Raw genomic sequence first — 15,474 nt, 5'->3', positions numbered from 1 at the left:
ATTTGGCTCATATTTTTGTTAAAGCATGTGCCATTCAGTAGGTGTAATCGAGGCTTATTAACGTTGATGTTGCAAGGGCATGATAAACAATATGGTGTATCCTCTTAACTTGTAGCTTTAATGGCGATACGTATGTCACTTTGAAGCTTTTAGAAACATTGTTTTGTCTCTACAAACATTCAATTTTGTCTAACTCTACCATCATTGAACTGTGGTTGGAATGACAGGAAACAAAGCCTTTGCACAATGAACTGTTTTTTTACTGGCTCCAATAGTTTCTGCTTAGTATGTTTTCATCCTGATATAGTGTGATAATTTTGCGCCAATGCACACAATGTCACGCACGCATGATCGTGCAAGTCTTCCACTTTTATTGACCATTTATGCACCACAGCCTCACGATGATGTGTTGCCACTGCTGTCACTACTTGGAGACTTTTCACTTGCAGGCAAAAGATGTTGGTGAGCAAATACTTAGTTTTGCAGCTTGGCTTCATCTTAATCAGTCCGTAACACTTACGGTAAATTTTGGCTACAGGGTATAGAAAAGAAGGAAAAAATTGGCTGTGTATGTTGTTGCTATTCTCTTAACAATATCGAAGACTTCATGCAGCCATTGGCGCATCACATGCTATTCCACCAACAATGACAAATTGGCACTGCCTGTCAATAATTCCCTGTGTTGAATGAAGTACTGCAAAACACCCTACGGATGCCTGCACTGCATTCCTTTCTACGTCATCACCCTGCAGCTTATCATCCTCTGACTAGCACTGATGACCATGACATTAATCCACCCCGTGCAGGCACCTACGGCTACTTGGGTGCCCCCGGTGCGAGTTCACCCGGTTACAGCCCGGGTTACGAGGGCGCACCCCCGCCGCAGGGATACCTCGACCGCAGGCCAAGCTATGACGAACACCAGGCGGGTCCCCCAGGTGGAGCAAGGGGCCCCTATGGGGCTGCTCCCCCTCGAGCCCTCTTTGAGGAAGAGGAGGAAGAGGCCAGCCCAGCACCCCCACCCCTGGAAGGGCAGCTTCCCCCAAGGCCACCTTACGTGGGACCCCCTCTCGACGGTTCTGACCCCAGAGGTCTGCATTCTCTTTCACCATTGATGCTTTCTCACCAGTCACCATGGTGAAAGAAGTATTTTAGGAGGGAAATTTGTACAACAGCACGATAGTGGCACGAACTAGAATTGAAAAGTGAGCTAGTTGCTAAGCATCTATCTTTCTGTCTGTGCAGCACTCACAAAAGTGAGGACTAAGAGAAGAAATGCACAGGACATGCGCTGTTCATGTCCTGTTCAATTTCTTTTTTTCCTTAGTCTTTGTTCGTGTGAGTGCTGCACGCACAGAAAGTGGAAATGTGTTGTGCCAAACTGCAGCATTGGGGTGCTTGAGCGAGCACTGCTTCACCTCCTGAAATATTCTCACTTCGTGTCAGTTACTGTATCTCCTTGAATATTAGCTCCGCTTTATGCCCATACCAACCAACCTAGTTTCTTACTAAAATTACCCAACAGATATCTGGCACTCAGCTACCATGGCTATGTGCAGCTACCATGGGAATGGTACATGTATTTGTTTAATCTTTGCGCTTGTGGATTAAAATGTTCTTGCGGCTTTATTTATTATGCTTGATCTTTCTGCATTTCTATGCAGTCATACATATTTTTAAATGCTTGAGGGCAATTACTTTGTGCACACACCCATACAATCATTGCAAATTGTTGCATGCATATAACACAACATTTTTTGTGAGACATTTTGTTGAAAAGGTTGCTTGAAGTCAGAAGGACAAAGTTTAGGCATATCCGTGTATGAGGGTTGATCAAATGACACCTGTTTGCAGACAGTATCTGCGAAAGTAAGAATTGTATTTAAAGGGACACTAAGGTCTGCACTGGCTGATTCACAGAGAGTGGCATACTAGAGGGCACCATTATTGCTCACAAAGATCAGCATTATTGCTTCACTTTGTGAAGCATTAAATTGTGAAATCTGGTGATCCGGGGTCATGTGGATACTGTCTACTGATCACTTTTGTCCAGAGCAGTCCAAATTGACGAGCAGGCACTGGGCATTCAGCAGCTGTTATTAGGCAACAAATTGATATATTGGCACACAGAAAACAATAGACTCCTAGATGAATATTCTGTCAATCTAGCTCGACTTAACAATTTTCTTTAGCTTCCCTTTAACTTCACTGCATGCACTATGTACAGGCGTCCATGATGAGTGTCACAGCATTCTTTGTTCTTTAGAAGAAGTCTCCATATGGGGTAAGACATTTGTCTCGTCGTGCGAGCCAGTCTATGGATGCCATCCACGTAAGATTTCAAATGTTGGCTTTCAAAACACTGGCAGATGGCGTCCTTCATCTGAATGTCTGAATGAGACCTCTGACCTTTCGACATGTTCTTGAGAGGCCTGGAGATGTGAAAGTGCTCATCCAGTGTCTGTTTTTCTTGTACCTCATTGGCTCTCTGCACTCTCAGGTGGCGGGGACGTACGGTGGCGAGACCCCGACCTGCACGAGGTCATAGAGTTCCTGGGCCACCCCAACAGCGTGGTGCGTGCCAATGCGGCTGCCTACCTGCAGCACCTCTGTTACATGGACAATGGCATGAAGCAGAAGACGAGGTAGGTGCTGCCTGCACCTGAGCGCACATGAAGCCCTCTGTAGGGCTGTACACTCTTTCTCGCAGCATTCGGGTCTGCATTCTAGACAAATCACTTTCAGCAAGCGCAGGTTGAAGCCACTGGGCAAAATGCCCATTCCTCTAATGAGGCATCTTGCCGCGTTCTGTGCTATGAAAGAGAAAAATGATCATTCTCACAATAATGTCCGCTCAACCTTGATCAGGCAAAAATGAAACTATCTCTGAAAAATTACAACTATCCCTCGATCAAGAATTCAATCCTAGGTCTCCTTCATAGTTTGCAGGTTACTATGAAAGGAAGGTAAATCGGAAGTTTCGTGTTTTTGTATGTTCAAATTAACAACAAGGTCTATCCTGGGAAGTATGCCCAACTTGTAGGCATTTATGTGCAGCAATCTCTGCCAGTGGTTTCGTACTGAACCATAGAATTATAAGACTAGCGAGTACTAGCACAAAAGGAAATGCAGAATCGTTCTTACACTTTTCCAGTGCCACAATGTAAACAAAATAGGACCTCAAATTTCTTATTTCAATATTACAGAGCTTTGGGAGGCATCCCACTCTTGATAGAACTTCTGAACCAAGACTTCCCAGAAATTCAAAGGAATGCCTGCGGCGCTCTTAGGAACCTCTCCTATGGCCGGCAAAACGATGAAAACAAGGTAAGCCTTGCCCAAACTTGCGGACATTGCTTATGTGAGCACTGCGTTAGGGTAACAGCTTTCATTTCGGCTGAGTGTTCTAGCATGGTCAAACTGATCAACTCACCTATTCCACCAGGCACATCACCACCAGGTGTAGTACAGTGAATCTCATTGATACGATTTTGCATAATGTTTCTTTTTCTTTTCCCGATCATATGATTTGGTTGGATAATACGTTGGACAATACTATTTTTGGATGATACGCTTTATTTTGCAGTTCCTGTGAAGATTGTATCTACGAGATTCCACTGTACAGTAAAAGCTTGATTCACACCTCATTAATTCGAACTTTTGGAGAATTCGAACTGACTGTCGCGATTCGGCCACGCAGCATAGGCGTCCATGAGTAAACCAAATCGTTATTTCTCACGCGCATTGGCTTCTCCATCAATAATTCCAAACTGCGTGCTGTCACGCGGTGATAAAAAAAGAAGGAACCCACAATAAGTGGTTAAGACGATAGTGCTGACCAAAAAAAAAAGAAAGAAAAAGGAAAAAGTGCCGTCCCCTGGAGTGTTTTGTCAGCCAAGGAAGAGCGAGAATGGCCTTCGAGACTAGAAGACGGCAGCGCGCTCTCTATTCAACTGGAAGCCAAGCCAGCAGAAAATCGAACATGGCGGCTCCCAAGATCAGACAGTGTGTCTAGGAACAAGCTATTTAGACCAAATAATCGAACTTTGGGTCCTAAATTTATCCGAAAAATCGGTCGCAAAATTGCATTAGCTCGGCGGGAACCCTGACGGTGCATATATGAAGTCCAAAATATCTATCAAGTCTGAAAAATCTGTCAGCTACTGGAATGGAGGCGCTCGGTGTCGTGCGCCTCCATTTTCAACTTCAAGGCGGGTGAAGATGAAGCTCTGTGTCACTTTCGCTCTTTGGAAGACAAACTGATGGCCATCGCTTTCAGAAAAGAAGCAAAAAGTGATCACAGATTATTTTGGTTACTTAATATTGTGAGTTACAAGTGCTTTCTAGCAACCCGGTCTCAGTTCTGGCTGTTTTTCAATGACTTTTGTTAGTTCGAATTCGGTATAATTCCAACTCCTTAAGCGACCCTGTGAAATCCGAATTAACAAGTTTTTACGGTACTTGAGACAACAATAATTTATTGTGGCTTATTCACTTCCAAGAACTTGAGTGTACAGTTCTTTTTTTTCTTGCGCTGCAACTCTGAATTTGGTGTGCAAATTTATTTTGCCTTTCCGAACATCTTACGCAGACAACGAAACGTATCTTGACGAAAAACCCAGCTCTCAAAAGATTACTGGATTGGAAAAAATATCTTTTCTTAGCAGCCTTTTTAGACTGTAGCATTGCAAAAATTTCTACTAAGAAAGAATTGGGCTCAAGTAGCATCTAAAAAGATGCTTTTAGTCATCACAGCAAGTATAGACACCTTGCAAAGGGCAGTTCAATTAAACTAAACTTTTTTCCATTATGATTGTCTTTGCAATTCTGCTTTGGTTATTACTTCTGCTTCTTCTCATGCTACTTATGCTTCTGCAAAAATTTAAATGACAGCCAAACAGAAAAGATGGTACTTTTGTTTACTTAAATTAACAATATGCTACTACATTTGTAAAAAGCATGCAAAGTGAGTTTATGCTGCCTTTTTCATCAATCGTACAAATTATCTCAATGGCGTTCCTGTTTATGCTGACAGCTTTCAATTCCTTTATTTCAGATAACTAACTTTTGACTCAAGTAATGCAATGAGTAAAAGTGTTTAGTGAAATCTGAGAACTCGCAACATTTCATTTTTTTGTTCTCATGACAAACTCTCTTGTTGAACTGATTTCATGCTTGGAATGTGTTGTTGCCCAACCATAACCTATAAACGTCAACCTCATTCGCTGACATTGTGTGTTATTTTCTCTTCCGTGATACAGCGAGCCATCCGCAATGCGGGTGGCATACCAGCCCTCGTGCGTCTGCTGCGAAAGACACCCGACAATGAAATTCGCGAGCTGGTGACTGGGGTCTTGTGGAACCTCTCTTCATGCGAGGTGAGTCAATTTGAAAACCGCCTGAGTTGCAACGGGCGGCCTGTGTTGGTTTGCAACCTAAAAATGATGCTGCCTGGAAAAGCCACTCATACAATCTATTGTATGATGACCGTTTAACATTGAAAGCTTTGTTGGTGTCGTGATATGAAAGTATAAAGGACAATGCAGCAAGAATAACATTTGAAATTTTGAAAATTCTTTACTTCTATTATAAAAAAGGGGAAACATCCTGATTACTAAAGCTAGAAAACTAGTTTGATTGCACATGAGGCAATGCATAAATAAATACATGGCAGAGAAACAAAAATGCAACCAACAGTCAAAGCAATAACTTAATTCATTCATACAAAATTGTACTCAATTGAGGTAGCAGCTGCAAAAGCAAATGTTCACTTGTACAGGTTTGAAATGTTTCAACTATCGGAAAACAGCATCAGAAAACTGAAAGTCTCACGCACATAAGATGAAAAAAAATATAAAAGGTGAATAAACTTTGATTCTGTCTTCTCTTTTGCCATGCGACTGTATGAAATGCTGAGTCATACTAGCCCCATTGCCACAGTTCACAGCCTGTCAACTTGCACAATTTGCCACGTTTCCTTGTGCTGTATAACAATCGCCCGAGCCTTGTGACAAGCCAGCCTATCTCTTCTCTTTGTGCAGGAGCTGAAGAGGCCGATCATCGACGATGCCCTCCAGGTGCTGGTGAACCACGTGATCATTCCCTTGTCCGGCTGGGATCGCAACCGCGACAGGGGCGACCACACGAAGCCTCAGGAGATCTACTGGACCATCGTCTTTCGCAATGCCAACGGAGTCTTGCGGTGAGCATGGCAGTTAACGGCACTCCCTGCTGGAATGCTACATTGCCACACGATGACTGCTGCACTGCAGGCTTGTTTGCTAATCAACACCTCGAGGGAGGGCATTCCTCTGGATCTGCTAGTTGCTAGAGCAATTGTTTCAATGTGCAATCCTATAAATACTGGTTGCAGGGTGCAAGTTGAACACACAGGAACTAAAATTTTCTAGCCGCAGGAAATGTTTTATGTGATTAGCGCAAGATTACTATCTTGCCTCCTACGTCAACCCAGTGACCCAAGTTGTCTACTAGCTTGGGCACTAGGTACGTGCTTGTGCTCGTGATGCCATTGTGCCCATTGCATCGTCATTATTCCAGCTTCGTCATCCAACTTTCATCATGGCATGCCATCGTCCTCGTACAGTTGCCATGCATTCGTTGTCATACCGTCGTTGGGATGCCATCGTGGTTAGTCCATCATTGTCACTCCAGCTTTGTCATCCGATTCTCATCATGCTCTTGTCGTGATGCCATCATCACTATACCCTTGGTGTCATGCATTTGTTGTAGGGGTGTGCAAATACCGAATACTCTATAGACCAGTTATAACGTAACCGCTTATAGTGCAGGACCGGATATAGCACGGTCTTTTCAGACTCCCGTTAATTTTCCCGTAGCACTCCATGTATACGCATACCGCTTACAGTGCAGCCGCGCGAGACGAAATACCGGTTATAGTGCGGCTTCCGCAGGAAAATCTCGCAGACAACGGCGGTAGCGAGCACGCTTCTCAACGAGGTGCGCCCACCGATGGGAGAGGTGATCAACAAGGGCGATGCGGAGGAGGAGCATGAGACGTGGAGCATGAGTCCAAGGGCGATAAAATCGTCGCCACGCGCCGTATGTGCGAGTGAAAGCGTACGGGGGATGCGCGCCTTCACGGAGAGCGAACGCACAGCGAAAAGCAAACACGACTATCATCGCGTGAAAGGCCGTGGGGGTATGGGAGGGGGGGCGACGCTGTGCTGTGGCACCAAATGCGTATCTTGCAACTGGACGCAAGGGTAACTGGCGACACAATCTCCCACGCGAAAGGAGCAAAGCAGGAAGGCAGCACGGGAGGGAGGAGGGGGGGGAGGTGGGGGGGGGGGCGGACTTCTCTTCTGCCAACAAATGCGTTCGCGCCTGCGCTGGCTGTCGGGGTTGTCGCGCGCACTGTATCTTAAAAGCGATCTCCACACGGCTCTGACCTTTGTATGCGCTGTGCTTACGCCACTCGGTTTCCGTTGAAGCGATAGACCGCACGAACCTTTGCTCGCTGCGGCGGCCGCGTTTCCCCACGCCCACGTTTTGACAGTGGTTGTCTGCGGTCATCGAGTCTATTCTTGTTTGCTTGTGCGCGTTGACACCACGCTTGTTAATTCAGTTAGTAAGCGAATGTGTCAAGTTTATGCAGCCGATAAAACTACTATCCCTACTCCTTATAGCTCTCTACTAATTTGCTATCGCAATTGATGCTTCGCCTTTCGGGCAAAACTGAGACATTTTTTAAAATTATTACTTTGTCTGCTTCATGCGAAGATCATGGGTACTTGGTCATTAACCTTTCAACGTTCGTAAATTTGAACGGATGCAAAACTCCCAGTCGCACGCTTCGATTCTCGGATACGCGCGGCTGCTTGGTCTACATGTTTTGCATACGTGCAGGGCTTGAAAGTCGTTTTGGTTATAGTGCGGTACCGCTAATAGTGCAGATATTCACGACTCCGGCGACTTACATTATAAGCGGTCTAGACTGTAGTAGGTTTTGAATTGAATATTGAATCAAATCAAGACAGAAACGCCGAATATTGAATAAAGTGGAGTCTCGTTGATACAATCTTCACTGGAACTGGAAAATAAAACGTATCCTCCAAAAATCGTATTATCCAAAGCAAACTCCAAGAAGTATGAAAATAGGCGTACAGTGAAACCTCATTACTACGAACACCACATCAAAAAATCTTTTCAGACTAACAAACTTTTCAGAAATCCCCTGCTGACTCGCTTATAGTTTCAGTGTCAAAATATTTTAGCACTACGAACTTCAGAATACCAAACATTTCAGAATAACGATCGTTATTCAGCTTCCGCGTCATGTTAACAACGCCTGAGTACTACGAACTAATATTCACAAATCTGGGGATTCTTACATTTCCGCGTATCCTTTACGGCAGCCGAAACAGTAGACTAGCAGACAAGGCGCAGAAAGCGGACGCCGCAATGCATAAGTTCGAAAAACCTGCGAAGGCAACAGGTTTTGCAAGCCCAGACAAGTGTCGCCTAGCAACGGAGGCACATCCCTTCCTTCTTTCGCCCCTCTTTCTGCACACGCCTCTTTCCTTTCGTGCTTCTTTCTGTGGCCGTACTAGCTACTGGCCTCGAAGAAATGTAACCTCCGTACTCGCGGGGATGCCGCACGGTCGCACTTCCCGGATGCTGTCGTTTACGCGCGCTTGCGCTTTGGAATAGTTCAGGTGTCCGCCTCAAGCATGACAGTGTGGTGTCCATGGAGAGGAACATTGCGCTTTGGAGGTGACGTGGAGCTTCCTTTTTGTTGGTATTTTTCTCGGCGTCAGTGTCTGTTCTGTGCGTGCCACTCTTATTATACGGTGCTTCGGTGGTGCATGGCGGTGGAACCTACAGAAAATAGTAACAGCGCTGGCCACGGGCCAGCAGCGACGTTTTCATGGATAGCTCATATAGTGACAACTTATGAGCTGATGGGTTAATGGGCGGAATGATTAATTTTGGGACTTTCACTATAACGAACTTTCAGAATAACGAAAAATTTGCTGTTGTCCCCTGAAGTTCCGTTACATCAAGATTTCACTGTACTCGGTGGCAAACTCAACAGCAAAGGTTCGTGTGGCGTCGAGCGATACTGCTCCACGTACACATATGTTGAGCAGCATCACTCAACGCCACAGCAACCGCAGCCAACGCACTTTTATTTGGCAACGTTGAAATAGCTTGTCAGTTTGCGCTGAACATTCGGCCTTTCAATGCCTGTAAAAAGTTATTCTGGAAGCTAAAAAATCGAAGCCGACGTTACCTCACTCAATTAAGCAGCAGCACACTGCCGCACTGCTCCAGCAGCGTATCGCCTTCGACGCCGTGCCACGTGCGTTTTTCCTTCAGTGTGGCTGGGGCACAATGCATTGTTCATGGGTCATTGGAATGTTACTTAAGCTAGTACATTGGAATATAAAACTAGGAGTTTTAAGGATAATAGTAAAAGCCCACTTCTGTAGTGGTATTATTCAGTTTCAGGTGAAAATAGGATCGCAATAACCATATGACAATGCATTGCCCCTATGGGACGTTGACTAGGAAAAGAAAGAGAAACGTATTATCTGAAAAGCATACTTGTCTTCATCTCATTGCCCTCATGCCGTTGTCTTGCTGTCGACGTTATACCATAGCCATCAATTTAGAATCGTCATTGCATTATCGTCATACTGCCTTCGTCATTCCATCAAGGTCATTCATTCTTTATCATTCCATCGTCATCACTGCGTCATCGTCATACAGTCGTCCATGCCGTGATGCTCATGGCCAACCTTAGCATGTGCGTGTCATAGCAAAATGGGCCGATACCAGAGACTGTATATCGCATTTGGCCGAAGCAACAGAAGTCCCAGAATGACCACTACAGATTCTAAATAAACTTGTCTTCAGCAATACGATGTGTCGCTAGAGTGCTTGAATGCTGATCACATTATTGCCAACAGTCATCGTGAGATGGGTTCTGCCAGAATTTATATTGTTCTGTTTTTATCTGGATGCTTCTGACCAAATGAGGCCAGCGCACGTAACGGCCACCCTGATTTTTTTTCGCACGCTGTTTCTCGTTCACAATTCTGAACCATAGGGATCAGTTTATGGGAAACGCGTTTGCGAACAGATTCATGTCTCGCAACATATATCTCACTGTGGCATCTTTCTCTCGCCAGAAATGTGAGCTCCGCTGGTGAATATGCGCGGAGGAAGCTTCGAGAGTGCGAGGGCCTGTGCGACGCCCTTCTCCACCTGATGCGGACGGCGGTGCGCAAGAACGACATGGACAACAAGAGCGTGGAAAACTGCGTCTGCACGCTGCGTAACCTGTCCTACCGGTTGCAGGAAGTTGAGGACCCTGAGTACGACAAGCACGCACCGGCGCCGACACCATCGCGTGCCACGGGAGCCGCCATCAAAGGTGCATTGCCGAGCTTGACTCGTTGCCAAACAGAAACTTCTGTGTGTTGCAGCCACCAGCGTTATAGAATTGATTCCCTATCGATTCCTGTTAGGTCCATAGGGGTGGTATGGAAAGCATGTGAAATTGGGGGACTGCATGCAGGGTGCTTTCTGCAATGGCGGCATTTATTACACTTCTTAGATAAGCCGCATGTGCTGCTGGAACTTACAAGAACTTGGTAGAAAGCATTGAGTGACAGGAAGTCAGTTCGGGGATCAAGCTTGAGCACAGCACTTTTTGTTCGGCTTGTACCACCTTTGTTTGTTGCACAAGTTGGGTATAGTTCTTGAAGTTCAAAACACATGTTTCTCATTGAGTATTGATTTGTCGTGTGGCAAATGCCATAGTACTACACTTTTTCTTTTTCCACATATAAATATAGTTAGCTTTGCATGTAAGTATGCCCCAAATAAAACAACAAATCCCACAACATGGCTAAACTCAGAACAAGCATTTGTGGGTTAGCTCATGCCTACGCATTGCAGTGAGGATACACAAGTATCATTCAGGATTCCCGCAGACACAATGCATATGTCAATTGAGAGCATTAGGTTAGGGTGCCCAAGCTTTAAGGGACACAAGGAACCCACAGTGGGAGCTTAGGTCCTCCGAAGCTTGGGTTTGAAGTTTGAAGTTTGAAGTTGAAGTTTGAAGCCAAGACTGTTCTGCACTTAGACAAACATGAATAGTGGCTCATGTGTTGCATGATACTTCGTGGCGTTCTCTTGCACAACTCATGTGTGGCTGTCTGACCTGCCTGATGCAGTCGGTGACAGCTTGGGCTGTTTTGGAGCCAAGAAGAAGAAAGAAGCCCTGGAGAAGCAAAAGAAGGAGTCCTCCGGATCGGCTCTGGCGTCGGCTTCGGCCAGCACGTCTCCACGGCCGCAGTCAGATCCCCCATCCGGCATGGAACTCCTCTGGCAGCCGGAGGTTGTGCAGCCATATTTGGCGCTGCTGTCCGAGTGCTCTAATCCTGAGACGCTAGAGGCAGCAGCGGGTGCCATCCAGAACCTGGCCGCCTGCTACTGGCAGGTAGGCTTTCAAGACATGGAAATTTGAAGCTGTGGTGCCCCTGTGACTCAGTGTCCATGTCGATGCCTTTCACCATGCATCAAAGCTTACTGTTTAAAAACTTGCTTTTTGCTCTTGGTGGAATGTTACATTAAATTCTGTTACCAGCGAGGCCAATGTACTTGATTTTAAAGGTGGATTGGGCAGCCAGTCAGTGTTGAAAGCCTGTGCATCAACATGACGAAATTTTGAACAATGCATATTGAACAGAAAGCTGCATGATATCCAACATGCGTAAAAAAACGTCCATGAGACACATCAGCGAATAGCCTGGAAGCTGAACATTTCGACAGAATTGCCTGTCTGGTTGGGATGATCAATTAGGAAATTTGATGCAACTCCAACCAAAAAGCGGACTTCTCGGTTGGGCTCCACTTCGGCGGTCGCCGCCAATCGTTCTCGGTTGAGCGACGCAATATTTGAAACATGCGATCGCAAGCAGCCGCTTGTAATTCAACCATTTGGCCATCTGTGTCCGCGAAAGTTTCCATTTGTCTCTGTATTCCTTCACTGTGACAGTGAAATTCTGTTATATTGAAATCATGTATAAGCACACTTTGTTATATTGAGGTTCAAAATACATGGTGTTCTATGGACAAGAAGTTATAAAAAGTTAAATACTTCGTTATATCGAGGTTCAACGGTACTAGCACACTGCTCATTTGTGTGTTGTCGTTCTTTCAAATGTGAAATACTTTTGCTTGCTTGCAGCCAAGCATAGACATCAGGGCAGCTGTGAGAAAAGACCGGGGCCTGCCTGTCTTGGTGGAACTGCTCCGGATGGAAGTGGACAGGGTAGTCTGTGCAGTGGCCACAGCATTGCGCAACCTGGCCATGGATCAGCGGAACAAGGAGCTGATCGGTGAGTTGCGCAGTCACACCACTGCTGGGAGACAAGAGCTTATTTAATTTATTTACTTATGATACCTGAAATGCGCCAACAAGTGGAACCTTACTTGTGAGGGGTGAGCAAATGCATCTATTGGGCCCCGAATGTCCTCAAGCTACTTTTTGTAGCTATTTGTCTTGGGTCCACTCCCTGAAACCCAAACTCCATGCGAGCGATTTTGTGTGTGACGACGACGGCTTTGAGCGACAAACGGGCCATCGCGCAAACAAATCACTCGTTCTTGTCACTCGATTGCACGGTTCTGGAAATCTAGAATTTGTCGCTCATCACCCGGAAGGGCTATGATAACGTCTACTGCAAGACCTTCAGAAATATTTTATGCTGCTCTTTACAGCAAATCGCATCAACTTGAATTAATAAAGCACACGTCAGGCCAGTTTCAGCGCTTATTTGCTGCCCTCATACCGGCAAAACCGGGAAACGTTGCTCCAAGTCGTCACTCACATGTAGTTCGACTTGCAGGTGACGAGTGAATGCGACAGCCATCTCCATCACGTCGCTTGTCGCCATCGCACGCAAGATCGCTTGCATGGGGTTTATGCTTAATTGACTTGGACAAATAAATCACTCATCATTCATTCATTCATTCATTCATTCATTCATATACCTTCTAATGCAACTTTGGAAACCAAACATTGTCATTGTATTCAAAATTCAAATTTTTTTTTCTTGCATTTTCAGTCTGTTGATTAACGCAAAGCAATGTGTTGATTCCTTTGATAGACCAGAATGAATCAAAACAATGTATGTAAAAGGAAAACTATACAAGGTGGCAAAATAAAGAGTAAATAACAGTTCTAGAGTTCATAAGCACAATGATAACAAGTAAAAGCGGTGAAATTGACAAATATACTCAGATACCTAGGAATTAATGTTGTAGTAAACACCGTAATATGAACAGAATACGCAATGTGCACATTAGAGAAATTTTAGTAGAGCAGAGAGCATCAGCATTGTGCTAACGGGTAAAAATTTCTTAACCTTATTGCTCCATATTTCATACGGCAGTGACCCTAATGTCTTTCCCAACATTTATGACAAGAACTTTGCTTGCTAGCTCACCGCCTTTCCTTTCTTATGTGCTGTGACCCCCCCCCCCCCCCCTTTCTTGGCGAATCTCCCAATCCTTTAAGTCATCAATGTGGCAGGTATGCATGTGTTTATGACCTCTAAACAGCTTTTATATGCAATGATGTTAATATTTGTTTATTTAGTAATATTTTCTTATACCACAGTGGGAACAAACTGCTGTGCGTGAAAGAGTGGTGCACATCCTTGTTCAGTCTGCAGTGCTTGCGCATTTGCCTAATGTGCCGCCTTCTGCTGCAGGCAAATACGCCATGAGTGATCTGGTCCAGAAGCTGCCCAACGGCAACCCGCAGCACGACGTGGGCACCTCCGACGACACCATCGCGGCTGTGCTTGCTACACTCAACGAAGTGATTGTGCGCAACAGTGACTTTGCACGCTCACTTTTAGAGGCCGGCGGTGTCACGCGGCTAACCTACATTACCAAGCAGAAAGGCCGCTTCTCTGCACGTGTCGTCAAGTTCACATCTCAGGTGCGTGCGATTTGTCCGGGCTCGGTCGCTGTGTGTGAGCACACCTTGCCCCTTCGTGCATGGAGCTTCCTACTAAAGATACTAGTGACTAGTGGGTACTCTGGCTCTAGTGTCCTCCATGGTAACTACGAGTGTGGCAGTTCAGTCAGCGCGGGAATGATGATGGGCAGTATGCATGAATTTGCGTAAGCTTCATCCTTCTCGCTTCGAACGGTGTTGCGACTTTGTAAATGGATCATTTTCAACAGGATATTGCTTTATAAATGTAACAATTTTCGTCGATTATGCGCGCGTGAGAAGACTAATTGCCTTTCTTTGTTTAGAAAACTAAGGGCTTGGAAATTTAGATTAATGTCGCAAAAGTAATTGAAGCCACAAGCGTAAACGTTAGACACATCCGTGCACCGTACTGTAAAGGACTTTTTTGTCATCACGGAAAACAGGTGCGCGTTAAGATCGAGGACGCGTTAGAATCGAGTAAATACGGTAGTTGTGCGAGCCGTAGAGGCATCGTCAAACGTTCAAGCTGGGCGGGACTTAGGCATCGATAAGAAAAACGTTCGTTGTTGGAGGGGTCCACGGGAGATGCTTTTTACATGCGCCGCAATGAGGATGGCAAACATTAATCGTGCGCTCCTTCAAAAAGTGAAGCATCTCTAATGCGCTTGATGGTACTGAAAATAGTGCACTGTTTGAAGATGGAAGATAGCGGCAAGGCTAGCAGCGACGGTGACGTAGAATGAGCTCGGCATGTTCATATTTAATAAATGCTGTTTCATTTTGCGAATGCTGTCATGGCTTTTTTGTTCGGCCTACATTCGAGGTAAGTGCTTTTTTTTTTTTTTTTTCTGGCTTCGAACTTTTGGGGGGCCGGCTTAGAATCGGGGTCGGCCTAGATTCGAGTAAATACGGTAGTATTTAGATGTTGCTTCTTTCATGCCATCGTAGAATTGACTTTCCACTGACTGACCCTGTTTTTTATGTGATAGCAATTACGCAACTATTCGAGGCGCGTAGGTGCCTCCACCATTGTCACACTGTCCTGGCATCGACAGCACGTGCAGCCCATGCATGGAGGGTTAGAAGGCCTCTGGAGAAGCAAAGTATGTTTGGCTGCAGAAATGACAAAGCCAAATGGACGCATTGTCACGCTGCACTCAGTAGGTTCTACCGGAGCCAGGGCAGTGTTTCGGATTCCACTGCTGCCATAAATGTTGTGTACACACACATGAATTAGCGTTTTTGCTGAGCAGCTGTACGCCTGCCTACCACACGATGGTGCGTACATTGGTCTGAGCGCAATGGATAGTAAACGTCAAGCTAAATCCAATCCTTTCAATGGGTGCTGACAAATACTGACTGTTTCCCGTCGGTCTCATCTCGTGCACCAGTGAGGTGCGAGGTCTGTGATGCCTCTGTCGTCATTCCTCATCGTGCCAACATCCTAACACGCCTGGACACCTGAGCAG

General features: G+C 45.5%; 1 protein-coding gene across 11 annotated transcripts in view; it reads left to right on the top strand.

Annotated features, from left to right (window-relative positions):
* LOC119432996 (armadillo repeat protein deleted in velo-cardio-facial syndrome homolog) overlaps positions 1–15,474 on the top strand; it is a 129,699-nt gene that overhangs the window by 96,642 nt on the left and 17,583 nt on the right. For all 11 annotated transcript variants that reach the window (XM_037700137.2, XM_037700146.2, XM_049658990.1 and 8 more), the window contains 9 exons: positions 807–1,091; positions 2,501–2,645; positions 3,207–3,327; positions 5,262–5,378; positions 6,042–6,202; positions 10,176–10,420; positions 11,229–11,494; positions 12,245–12,395; positions 13,773–14,005. In XM_037700137.2, coding sequence (XP_037556065.1) covers positions 807–1,091; positions 2,501–2,645; positions 3,207–3,327; positions 5,262–5,378; positions 6,042–6,202; positions 10,176–10,420; positions 11,229–11,494; positions 12,245–12,395; positions 13,773–14,005 — 1,724 coding nt within the window. The remainder of the gene's footprint in view (positions 1–806; positions 1,092–2,500; positions 2,646–3,206; positions 3,328–5,261; positions 5,379–6,041; positions 6,203–10,175; positions 10,421–11,228; positions 11,495–12,244; positions 12,396–13,772; positions 14,006–15,474) is intronic.

This window comes from Dermacentor silvarum, chromosome 11 (assembly GCF_013339745.2).
Source record: "Dermacentor silvarum isolate Dsil-2018 chromosome 11, BIME_Dsil_1.4, whole genome shotgun sequence".
NCBI lineage: Eukaryota > Metazoa > Arthropoda > Arachnida > Ixodida > Ixodidae > Dermacentor > Dermacentor silvarum.
Note: the sequence above shows the minus strand (reverse complement) of the source record. Positions and strands in the feature narration are given on the sequence as shown.